General features: G+C 48.7%; 1 protein-coding gene across 1 annotated transcript in view; it reads left to right on the plus strand.

Moving 5' to 3' along the window:
• The first annotated feature begins 9,740 nt into the window (after positions 1-9,740).
• The window catches only part of LOC102382361 (fetuin-B), an 18,973-nt gene continuing 15,812 nt past the window's right edge, over positions 9,741-12,901 (plus strand). Inside the window, exon 1 of the mRNA XM_006017126.3 lies at positions 9,741-10,013. Within this exon, the coding sequence (XP_006017188.1) occupies positions 9,792-10,013 (222 nt within the window). The 5' untranslated portion in view covers positions 9,741-9,791. The remainder of the gene's footprint in view (positions 10,014-12,901) is intronic.

Here is a 12,901-nt window from a genome sequence, read left to right on the forward strand (position 1 = left end):
GAAGCTACAATCTGCCAGCTTGTGACCATTATTTCTAGTCACTCCTGGTAGTGCTCGGGGGAACAGGGACTCCCCCAGTGTCTGCTGGTCCCCCCTGACTAGTTTGTAAACAGCCACTAGATCCCCACTCAGCCTTCTCTTGTAGAGGCTGAACAGGTTCAGGTCCCTTAGCCTCTCCTCATAGGGCCTGCCCTGCTGCCCCCTGATCATGCGGGTGGCCCTCTTCTGAACCCTCTCCATGCTGTCCACATCCCTCCTGAAGTGCGGCGCCCAGAACTGGACGCAGTACTCCAACTGCGTCCTGACCAGCGTCGCATAGAGGGAGAGGATCACCTCCTCGGACCTGCTTGAGATGCATCTGTGGATGCACGACAAGGTGTGGTTGGCCTTCCTGACCGTGTCCCCACTGTCGGCCCATGTTCATTTTGGCATCAGTAATGACTTCAAGATCCTTTTCTGCCTCTGTGCTGATGAGAAGGGAGTTCCCCAGCCTGTAGGTCTGCTGCTGGTTCTTCCTCCCCAGGTGCAGCACCTTGCACTTGTCAGTGTTGAAACCCATCCTGTTCTCATCCGCCCACTCCTATAACCTGTCCAGGTCCGATTGCAGCTTATTCCTTCCTTCTAGCATGCCCACTTCTCCCCACATCTTAGTGTCGTCTGCGAATTTGAGCAGGGTGCTTTTTACCCTCACGTCCAAGTCACTGATGAAGATGTTGAACAGCGCGGGTCCAAGGACCGAGCCCTGGGGGACCCCACTGCCCACATCCCTCCAGGTTGAAAATGACCCATCCACCACCACTGTCTGGGTGCGGCCCTCCAGCCAATTAGTGATCCATCTGACTATGTAGGTGTCGACGTCACAGTCCCCTAGTTTTTTAATGAGGATGGAGTGAGCGAGAGTGTCGAAGGCCTTCCTGAAGTCCAGAAAGGCTACGTCCACTGCTACCCTGGCATCTAAGGACTTTGTGACCTGGTCGTAGAAGGCCACCAGGCTGGTCTGACAGGACCTGCCTCTAATGAACCCATTTTGGTTGCCCCTAAGCAAAACCAACCCTGCTAGCTCCTCGTGGACATGCGCCAGGATAATTCTCTCAAAAAGCTTACCCAGGATTGAGGTAAGACTAACTGGCCTATAGTTACCTGGGTCCTCCTTCCTCCCTTTTTTGAAAATGGGAACCACATTGGCCCTTTTCCAGTCCTCTGGCACCTCTGTGCTATGCTCCTACAGCTCTCTTTATTGCAACGGGATTTGTGGGTGCTGAGCACATCTGAAAATCAGGCCAAGGCTGCTTTTGAGGCTGGATGGGTAGGAGGGAGCAAACTTTGAAGTGTAAGCCTCCTTTCTCCCTTCTGTACTTTGTCTATCTGAAGGAAATCAAAGTCATCCTGGACTCCAGGCTGGATCCAGACTGCAGTACTCCTTCCAGTATGGCTCTGTGGAACCAGCAACAGCTGTGGCAAGGGTCTAGTGGCAGCAGGATTTGGGGGGTCCAGTGGCCATGGGTCCAGCATTGCAGCAGCAGCAGGGTCTGGGGCAGTGGTGGGGTTTCAGCTACCACAGGGCAAGCAAGGTTTATATCTTCACAGTCCTTGCTTGACCCACTGCCACTGACGGCCACGTCCATCAGGGTCCAGTGGCCCCAAATTCTGCAGGGAACTAAATCCACTTGGTCCTGCATTACAAATTCTGGACAGAATGGCTGTGCAGGCTGGATCCAACCCCTGGGCCATATGTATTACACCCCTAGTCTATCTTAATTTACCAGCATTCTGAGCAAGTACCAATCTTCAATATACGCCTATAGCACCTAGGTCCCTTTTAGGTATGATGTAATGAGTACCTATGACATCACTAATATCACTAACCAGCAATGAACTAGTGAATTCAATGAATATCAGTATTTGTTTAAAGAAGAAAGAGTCAGGATGTTCTGAGAAAGTACATAGTGGAGCAGTCAGACAGCTGGACATCTCTCTGTTCATTAATGAAATACCTAAAAATTGGAGGACTCTAGTAACTTGCATGCTTGGCTGGTGACTTTTCTGCAGTCTCCTACTCCTGCAGACAGACATGACATCTCTCTCTCCTGGCAGGAGGTAACAAGTCATGCCACCACAATTACATGCATGTCAGAGGACACTGATTTAAAGTGCTGTGTAAGCCAATTAAGATGCCCCCAGGGAACATGGGCAGCAATTTATAGTGTGGCAAACGCAAACAATTTGTCAGATTCTCTCTTCATTTATATATTCAAGGCACTGCTTAAATGGCAGTAGGCCTGACTGCTCTTCTGTACTGGAACACTGTGAGTGTGTCTGTGTGTTAACACCTAATTAAGCCTGGTTACATTGTAATTCAGAGCCCCCACAGATGTTATTAATCCATCAAGCAATTTTTTGCCCAGATTACTCCTTAAACCCTCCTCTCTCCTGCCTGTACTGTAGGCTAAAACAAGGATGGTCAACCTGTGGCACAGGAAGCCTCCATGTATGGCACATGGCAGATTGAGGAGGAGACAAGCATCACGGTAGCAAATAGGGCAGAAAGCAGAGTAGCAGGTGGGACAGGGAAGGTACAGAACTAATTTGTAGGGCTGTGTGAAACGGCACCATTCTGCTTCACCTTGAGCTTCGACAGTTTGACGGAACAGTGTTTCGTCGCAAATTTCATTTCAGTTGAAACAGCTGTTCTATTTTGTTCTGTTGAAACAGAAAGGCTCGGTTTCGAGTTTCGCTGGGGATGGGGAGTCAGATTAACTGGGCTGACTTCCCATCCTCAGCGCTAGATCTCCCAGCTGGCCTGCTTCCCTGACACCTGTGCTTGATCATGCTGGGGGCAGTGAAGCACGGAGGTTGGGGAAGCAGCCCCGCTGGGTTGCCTCGCACCCCTGGTGCAATCAAGCGCAGGGGTCAGGGCAGCAGCCCCTCTGGATTGCCTCCTGCCCCAAGTGCGATCAAGCGAGGGGGGTCGAGGAAGCAGCCCCACTGGGCTGTCTCCCGCCCCCTGTGGCAGTGACTTGGTCATGTCTCTTGACAGCAAAATAGTGTCTGCTTAAAAGAGTGCTTGCTGAGGCATCCTGTGACAGCTAAAGCAGCATTCAGAGAGTTAAACCTGGTTTTCTGCTGCTTATCTATGTATTGAGGAATGCTTATAGCTAGAAGAAAGAGTGTAAAAAGAAGCCGTTGTGGTTAAGCATTTCCTGTATTTTGTTAATGCATTTTGCCATAGCTTAAAGTCACCTTCATTAGCAATGGCACAGCTAAAATTAATCATATAAGGAAAATGCAAAGGCTTGTACTGCTATTGGTTACTCATATAAGAAAAGTTTGTAGTATAGAATTATAATTGGCTGCAAGCCAACAGCTAGCTCAAAAAATTCTATAAATTTGCTGGCGCACCCAGAAATCAGCTGAAGGAAAGCGGCGTAGTAAAGGAAGCTATCATTGTGAAAGAGAAGCCACGGACCTGGATGTTGGCGGGGCGGTGGGTCCTGAGAAGCCTGAAAACTGAATACCAGGGTCCTTCCCGGTACCCCTTTGGACAGCGTAGATTGGGGACGCTTGACTTTGCTGGATTTCGAGAGGCTTGTCATATACAAGGCATAAAAGGGGACTGCCGATAAGTTGCCGACTCGGAGATTTACTATCTGTCTTCCTTGTGTTGTTAAGCTTTGCGTAATTATGTGTTTGTTAGATCAATAAGCCTCGCTTACCTTTTCACCCCGACCACTCTCTCAATCCCAAACCGACCCACTGCAGGCAGCTGGGACAGCCCCCGGTGCGATCTAGCACAGGGCACCGGGAAGCAGCCCCACTGGACTGCCTCCTGCTCCCTGATGGATCTTGAGCTGGGGATGGGAAGTCAGGCCGGCTGGACTGACTTCCCATCCCCAGCCTATGGTCGAAATGTTTCGACTTTTGAAATGTTTCGATCAGCCTCATTTTGTTTTGAGGCTATTTCGACAGACTTTGTTTCATTCCGATTTTGCTGTTTCAACCTTGAAATTGGTTGAAACAGTGTTGGAACGAAATGGCTGGAGAAATTTCACACAGTCCTACTAATTTGTAGCATGCCTGCCAAAAAGGTTGACCCCCATGGGACTAAGGAGATTGTACTACACACTTCAAAGCTCTACCAAAACTGCCTTTGGACTCAAAGCCATTTTGTGGTGGCGGTGGAACCCCTCCCCACATACCTCCACTGGCAAAGTTACTTCACCCGAGCAGAGCAAGGCTTCTGCTGTCCCCCAGCAGTCAACTAATATGTTAACAGAATTAGCTGACCACTAGGGGTGTATGAAGCTTTGGCCACCGATTCAATTCAGAGAAAATTCAGCCCAATTCGGAGGCCGAATCACCAAATCTGAATCAAATCGGGAGACAAAAAAACCCCTCCAAATCAATTTGGAGTCTCCAAATCAATTCGGAAAAGATTCAGAGATTCGGCGATTCAGAAGGCAGTCTTGCAGGGAAACAGAAACTAAGAAGAGGGAGGGGGAGCAGGGGGGAAAAGACTGACATCCGTAACTGGCCAGTGACTGTGATCTTTCCCTGAGTCCTCTTCCAGTCACAGTGCTCTGGGGGAGGGACATAGAAACAGCACATAAGCCTCTGTCTGCAGCCTTTCTGTCCCTTTTGTGAGCTTTTCTGCCTAAGCACCAGGAAGGCCCCCTGTTACAGGCTACCATCCCTGCTGTTTTCATCTCGCTGTGCCTTAACACATGCACAAAGTCACACATCATGAGTTTTGCTTTCAGAAGCTTGAGGTGCAGTTTCCCAGAAACCCCTGCACCTATCTCCTTGAAACTTGGCAGGCTTCATGCCCTCAGAAGGGGCTACCATCCCAGCAGTTTTCATCCAAATCTGACTTAACACACGACATGAGTTTCACTTTTAGCGGTTTGACGTACAGTTTCCCAGAAATCCCTGCACCTATCTCCTTGAAACTTGGCAGCTTCATGCTCTCAGAAGGGGCTACCGTTCTTGCTATTTTCATTCAAATCTGACAAAAAATGACAAAGTTATAGGTATTTCAGTGATTCCCCATTATAGTTTATGGCCGAATCACCGAATCTCTCCGAATCAGAGCCGAATCTTCTGAAGCCGATTCAACCAAATTGATTCGGGACAGCAATCCAAATCTCTGAATTGAATCACTGTCCTCTGAATCGGCCGAATCCAAATCCAACACTTCCCTATTCGCAAGGGCCTACTGACCACTGTGCTTATTAACCAATTCCAGCTTAGACTATGAATACAAATACGCTCCCAGCAAATAGTCCCAAGTTACAACAGTTCAGACTGCCAGTTACTGCTGTATTAACAGACAGCTGTCCCTGGGCACATCTATCTGGGAACTTCCTGTTCCAGGCAGCAGCACCCTCAAGCCTTCCCTGCAGCTCTGCACTGTCTCCTGAACCTGATGCAACAGAGCTGCATCTCCCTGTCTCATACACATAAAGACCAATTTATACCTTGGGGAGTGCAGTGATGACAGTCAGGGAGACTGGCCAGGACATTCATCATTGTATGAATCTTGTCAGAGATGCTAGGATTCTCCAGCTAGGGGGAACTCACTCCTTTCCCTCTAAACAGGAGCAGCACTGGCTGCCTACCAACTGGCTGGACGTGCTGCAAAGCTGGCAGAGCACACATCCTGTCTGCTTTTCTGCAAAGCTCCTAATAATACTTCACTCCTAACCGCAGGACTTGAGCACCTTCCATTAAAGCAGTGTGCTATGTGGCTAACTCACAGCCTTGGTGGCATAGTGCCCTGACAGTAAGCCAGTAGGATTCTTGCTTTCATGGGGAGGGAAATCCCATACACCTTCCTCATACTCTCTCATCCCTTACACACCAGCACCACTCAGTGCAGGGTTGTTCCCATTCGATTTGCATTCAATACAGTGCACCGGCTCCATGATCCTCTCAAGAGAATGAATTTCCCTACTTGTTTTTACACCCTGGATTTACTTTCACAAAACTGGAGTAAGCACCTAGAGTATGCTATACGTGTTACCCTGTACAAGGTACATGTGATGCTTCCTGGCCAGGGAAGAAGCCTCCTTTCCCTGGCAGAAATGAGCACATCTGTAGCAGGAATCCCTGCAGATCCCTGTGTGATGAAGTGGCAGCATTTCCCCTGCCACAGCAAAACAAGGGCACAGAGAATATTTTCTGCTTCCAGGCTCTGCAGCTCCTCTGCTCCTTCTCCTGGCACAAGTACCCTCTCTTATCCATAAAACAGTCCAGGCTCATCTAATGCAGCACTTCATTATCTCTCATCTTCCCTCTCCCTGACACCCACCCCTGTAAGAGGATGCATTTGCATCATTGGCTTTCAATGTTGTTACTTTGTCCCTCAGTAGAGCACAGCACTGTGCACAGCTGATCCTCTTAAGTGGCGTACTCAGATGTTAGGGGGATGAAGGCTACAGGAATGGCAATTATCCCATAAAATAAAAACGCTCCTTTCCTTTGAGTGACAGAGGACTGGCTGGGTCAGATCTGCACCAGTCACTCACTGTGCTTTTCACTGTCTCTGGCTGACACATCAACAAGCTGTGTCCTGCCTGCTACTCCAGAAGGATGCCCTGAGCTTTGCTGGCTACCTACATGTTCGGGCTGGTGCACTGAGAGCAGCTACTTGATAGAAAAGTTGCTTCCATCCAGCTGCTGAAAATGGGAGATGAGAACAAAATCAAGAATATAACAACTCCCCATCAGAGGAGCCACCTGCCCAGCTGGTGCTAATTGGCAGCCATGTTGTCACTGTCAGGCCAAACACTGGATGGATACAGAGGGTGAATTATTTGCATTACCCTTTCAATAGGAGAAAAGTGCTCCCAAACCCAGGGTCAGGGCAAGTTAGCAGTGAGCAATCCAAGGGAGGCTGTGATGCTGCGTCTTTGCCGTGCCCGTCATGTGGCTCAGGGGCTTGGCCCCCCAGGGCTGCGATTCTGGTGTTGTTCTCCATCACTGAGACAGGGGATGGTATTTTTAGTAGAACAAGTCTTTGCCCTTGTATTGCACACTTCCTTCCCAGCACTACACAATCAAAGGCCCAGGTCTGAAAACCAAGGGCCCCCAGCCCGGGAGGTAGCCCTAATTAAGTAGGCTGGGACTGATGGAGTGCTGGGGGTGGTGGAGAGGGGCAGGGAAGGGGAGAAAGGGGCACAGTTTAATCAGAGATTCTCATGTGCATCTTGTCAACAAAGCTTTGAGGAAAAACTTTATTTAAAAAACGCTGGGCTCCTGGAGATTTGCAACCCCCCTTCCAATATTCTCCATCCCAAACGTCCTGGATGGAAGTGGCCCAGCCTCTGGACAGCTGTTTTTGACTGACCGACTGAAGGAAACTCTCTGTGGGCCAGACTGCTGTGGCCCATTGCAGGGAGCAGGATGGAGATGTAAGGGAGCTCACTGCATGGAGCTGCCCCGCATTGCAGAGTCATCCAGCACATGTGAGCAATGGAGCCAAGGCTCTGTGTGCTCTCCATGTCCTTCACAGTGAAGCATTGTCGGGGGATCTCCGTAGCAGTCACCATGCTCCCCACAAGGACAATTCTGGCTGTCCTTCTCTCAAGCCACTGGGGTGATGTGTGGGTCTGCTCCTTCCACCCTCCTTTCCTTAATCGTGTGGCTGCCTCTGGGTCAGCCCCGAACTCAGTGCTCTTTCAAAAGGATATTGCTCTAGAAAGGATCTCCCTGGCCTCTTGCTGTTTCCATTTTGCAACTGGCCTGCGGGTTAATAGGTGAGTAGTGAGTGACTCCTTCGTTGACAGAAAAACCTCAAAAAGTCAGCAGAGGGCTGTGCAAGTCACATCAGGATTGTATTTAAATGCTCTAGCTGCTGAAAAGGAAGGATGCCAGAGCACCACTCAGCGCTGCTACTTAAGACTAAAATAGCAGCATTGCAGGAACCATCTGCGCTAGCCCCCAGCCTGTATCCTTATATGCCACTGCCATGATATTCCTGTTACACCCGCGACAAGGCTGAGACAGGCTGTGTCAGCACTTAGAGGAGTCAGTCTGAGGGGCACATTCAGTAGGTGTCCCTGCTGCCTCTGAGTGACTGTCCCAGTACCGAGGTAGGAGGTCAATAAAACTGCCTTGGAATGAGATGGAAAATTGAGGGGGGGTACCAGGATGCCAGATTTAGACATGGTGAAAAGAGCTGTGGCTCTGAAAGGAGCCCCTGGATTAAATGCAGGAATAATGCAAATGGTAGTATGAACCAGTGAAAAAGTGGGTTAATGTGCACAAGCAGCATTTCCAGCATCAAAGTGACATTAAGAAGTGTGTGAGAAAGACAAGTGCCAAAGGGATGCGAGGTAGAATAAGCACCAAGTCACTGACTGTAGGCTGCGAGATGAAAAGCTCTTCCCCTCATTCAGCTTTACACTGTCCTGTGAGTAGCTTTCTCTGTCAGGCTCTTCCCATCCAAGCTTTGGCACAAGGGTAATACTTATCAGGGCAGGTTACACCCCCTTGCTCTTACACTCTCTTTCTGGGCTGCTCCCCCATCCTCACTGGGTTTGGCCAAAGTTAATGAAAGTTTTCGTTACTATAAGTCTTGTCTTGATAATATGTAAGTGGCAGAATGCCTCAAGAGGATGTTTGCAGGGGTCTGTCCAAGCAGCCAGGATAGGAGTGGGGAGTGGGGAGGTGACGGGGGGACTTGAGCAGCCTTCACTGCCCATAGAGGGCCAAGGGCTTGTGCTGGCTGCTGGGGGAAATGGGGGTGTCTGCAGGACAGCTCACCTGGAACTGCCACATGAAGTGAGAGGAAAGTCAAATAAAGAGGGGTAGGAAAAGCAGGAGGCTTTCAGGTTGATGAGAGGTGGCTGGAGGGAAACAGAGCACACAGAGGGACAGTACATAGGTGTGGAAGGATGATAAGAGGGATGTTAGTGGGCTGGTAGCTTTGTACACACTGAGGAAGATGTTACATAATATGACGTGTAACCACACGACCTGCCCCACTCATCTTCCTATCTCCTCCCACCTATTGCAGCAGCTCACTTTGCATCAGGTCTCTCCATGGCATTCAAGCCCTTTGGGGCAGAGACAGTGCCTATACATCTGGGAAGCACTTCTGGATCACTACAATAACACGTATGGCATCTGGATCACTACGATGAGTTATAATGAAGCTAGTGGAGAGTTCTGCTTGAACAACACGTTATGAATCCTGGGTCTCCTTGGACATGGCTTTTTTTTCCTATGTCAACTTTTAGGATGAATCCAAATCAAAGTCTCTCTCTCAAAGCCCGGAAGCTGGATATATACATCCCAGGGAGGCTGAGCACTGTCATTAATGCACATTTAATTTAACAAGAGAAGTGCAAAATCAGTTACCAAGATGGTGGGCCCGGTCCCATTCCTGGTAGAACCGGCAAGAATTTTGTCACTGACTTGAGTGGGAGCACAGCTGGTCCATTAATAGATCTGGACCAGCTCTCCGTGTAGTGCCTGCTGCCTTATACAAATCACTGAGGTGAACTGTCCAAGGTGAACCTGCCTGATGAATGTAAGAGAGATCCAGCTAAGAACACAATCTGGTCTATAAACAGCCGCATGACTTATGTACAATCTTCTAATCATTGACTTAGTGTTTGCAGTTGCTCTGTCTGCAGTTGAAAGGTGATGGTCAGTAGGCTGTATAAATGGGACACTATGGGTATAAAAAGTCCTGAATCCGTTTCAATAGTCTGTTCTTGTGGGCTAGCCTTGGCTTCCTTGTCCTGACTTCCAAGTGCAATCCCTTGCAGCAACTGTTTTCATGCAGAATGGCCCTGCTTATTTTGCTTTTCCTTGGCATACAGGCACTGTGCTCCCAGGCTTTCTCTCCTCCTGTGAAGGAACTGCAAAGTCCTTTCCTCTTCCCTGCATGCAATGACTCAGCAGTGGAGTCAGCAGTAGATGTGGCTCTGGGCCAAATCAATACTGGACGAACCGAGGGCTACATGCTTAGGCTGAATCGAATTTTCAGCGTCCTGGAACACCCCCAGGTAAGCAACCCTCTTGTGCTCTGGGTATTTTGCAGGTGGAGGGAATTGCTACCCTGTGTTTGAACATTTTCCTCAGTTCATATATTCATAGAAGTTAGGGGCTGGAAGGGATCTCATGAGATCATCAGGTCCAGCCCTCCTGCTCTTAGACAGGAAAGAAAGGACTGCTGGGGTCAGATGAGCCCAATGTAAAAGGTTAAAGGTTTATGGGGTTCCAGGCTTGCACACAAACCTGAAGAAACAGCTTCATGAGCTACCTGAGCACCTGGGAGTGGAGCATCAGGGTTGATTCTCTGCTGCGATGAACCTTGCGCACTTCTGTGCAAAGTGGGGGTAAAACCCCACCACTCCAAGTTCAATACAATTTTGCACCCACCTGGCCCAGGGGTAAATGAATAAACCAGATGCAAGACAACAGTGAACTGGGCCCAGGGAATCGTTGCAGCTGGGCACTTAGGAAAGACTGAATCACCAAAACAGCTTAGAAACCATCTCACGTGCAAACACCATGTTGATTATCTTTTTAAAAAATATAATGGACTCGCTCTCTTTTTGTGAAAGTTTGCACGGCAGTAGCATCCCGGAGTCCCAGCCAGAATCTCTGTGATGCCAGCCTATAATGTGTATAATGGTCTAAGGTGCTAAGCATTATACAAACATGTCATTACCATTCCCTGATGCGGCTGTTCACTAACATAAGTTTCTCTCTGTGTTCGTTTGCATTGTTTTAAGGCAAACAGCCTGTGGCATCAGAGAAGCTCAGACGCAGTGCTGAATATTTACAGGTTTCCCACATGTGTTAGGATTTGTCACCATTTCTCCTAACTAGGGCCCAGCTTCTCTAACAATCTGCACAGGAAGGTGCTGTGGCTAGATTTACCCTCAGTAATCAGAACCCTTGACAATAAATATGCATGCATGTTCCAGCATGCTTAAGGCCAAATTCTCTACTCCTCCACATCCCTGCACAGCGTAGGTGGGACAAAAATGTCTAGAAAGTAACTGGATCAAGCCTGCTGAGACTTTCTCTGCTGGAGGCACTCTCAGCTGCCACAGAAACAGCAGAACCCAGTCCTGCACTATCTGCTGAACTGGCCTCATCATCAGGGGCATATCAGAGCTGTTGATGGGTAGGCTGTGGGTGTAGCTACAGCATAGTGTGCTCTTGCAATCACCAACTGGACATGACCCATTAGGGCCTACTACTCTTGGCATAAATTAGAGCAGTGTGGGCAACCTTTTCAGCAGGCATGTCACAAATTAGCCCCGTGCTATCTCCGTGTGCCACTCTGATCCCAATCTCCTGCTCTCCTTTCTACTCCCTGCCTTGTATGCCTAGCCTGATCTGCTGCTCTGCTCTCTGCCCTGTCTGCTGCTGGGCTGCCTGTCCCCTCCCTGATCTGCCACATGCCATGCACAGAGGCTGCCCATGCCACTTGTGGCATGCATGGCACAGGCTGGCCACCCCTGAATTACAGCAACCCTGGGCTACTCTAACCCATATCAGAACTTGTGCGGATGGCCCAGGAGATACTTGCTCGTTGGTGGGTCCTTCTTGCTTCACCTGTGCCAAACACTGCAGTACAAAATGGTCATTGAATAAGAACTCATGGACACACAGAGAGTCCAGGAAGTCTGTTAGCCCATGAGATGCTGCATGAGGTCAAGGACTTCCAGGTGGTGGAATAGGAAGCAGACCAACCACAAAGGCAGCAGTAAACTATCACCTCTGTACAATAAATACTTGTACACAGGTTTCTGTAAATAATAACGGGTTGTTTCCAAATCACAAGCCTCCAGATTCTACACAAGGGACAATCTGGAGCTCAATTTTACATATGGCCCTTCGCCTGCATCCCTTGATATTTCCCGTATTTCCTTTAAGGCACAGCTTGTGTCTTGCTTTGTTTGGTTATTTTCTATTTCGACTTACTCTTATTTCCCTTTGTTTACAAAAGATACCAAAGGAGGTGCCCCCAACACAACCTGGAATAGCAGAACAGATCAGCTGAACCTTCTGTCACACAGGTGCTGCTGTGGGAATGGAATATATAATGCGTATTTGAATAGGCCATGAATATTCAAACATGCTAATAGAGCCCATGGAAGCCTTTGTTCCTCAAAAAGATTCAAGGAATTGACTCTTTGCTGTCAGTCAATAGAAAAAATATATTCTCTCTCCTCTTCCCCCACCTCGTTTTCTCAACCAATAGCTAGGATGACAACTTTTCCAAAATGACTTCTACCCTAAGCAAACTGTGGCTCAATATTGCTGTAATTGAAGTCAATGAGAGTTTAGTCCCTGACACAAGGATGCTTTCAGTCACAGGAAATGCTGAACAAGGCACCTCAGTGATAGGCTTTTCACTAGCTTTCACCTTGTTGTTAGCTTTGGAGATGTATTTCCCTTTCCTTTGCAGCACGTCCCCCTGCCTACTTCAAGGGTGTGTACAGAAGTTACAGGGGTTTAGGTTGTAGCCGTGTTGGTCTAAGGATATAGGCAGACAAGGTTCCTTGGGTGAATTTGATATCTTTTATTAGACCAACCCAAATGGTTGAAGAATAGTTATTGAGCAAGCTTTCGGGTTCAAAAACCCTTCGTCAGGCTCAGGAAGCTGCAGCAGTTGGTGTGTGCTCTTCCTGGATGGAATGAAAAGCAAACAAGCCAGGGGCTGGGCTGGGCTGGGCTGGGGAGTCAGTTGCCAGGCAGATTGTAATGTATCAAAAATCCAATGTCTATGTTTAGTCCCTGATCTCTAGTATCCAGCAGGTTGATGAAATGGAGCTCATAGGCTCGTCTCTGGGAAGTGTTGTGTAAGTTTCCCTTGAGGATCAGGACTGAGAGATTGGAAAGAGAGTGGCCCTCCTGTGAGAAATGTGCCCCCACC

The sequence above is a fragment of the Alligator sinensis genome, unplaced genomic scaffold (genome assembly GCF_000455745.1).
Source record: "Alligator sinensis unplaced genomic scaffold, ASM45574v1 scaffold301_2, whole genome shotgun sequence".
Classification (NCBI taxonomy): domain Eukaryota; kingdom Metazoa; phylum Chordata; order Crocodylia; family Alligatoridae; genus Alligator; species Alligator sinensis.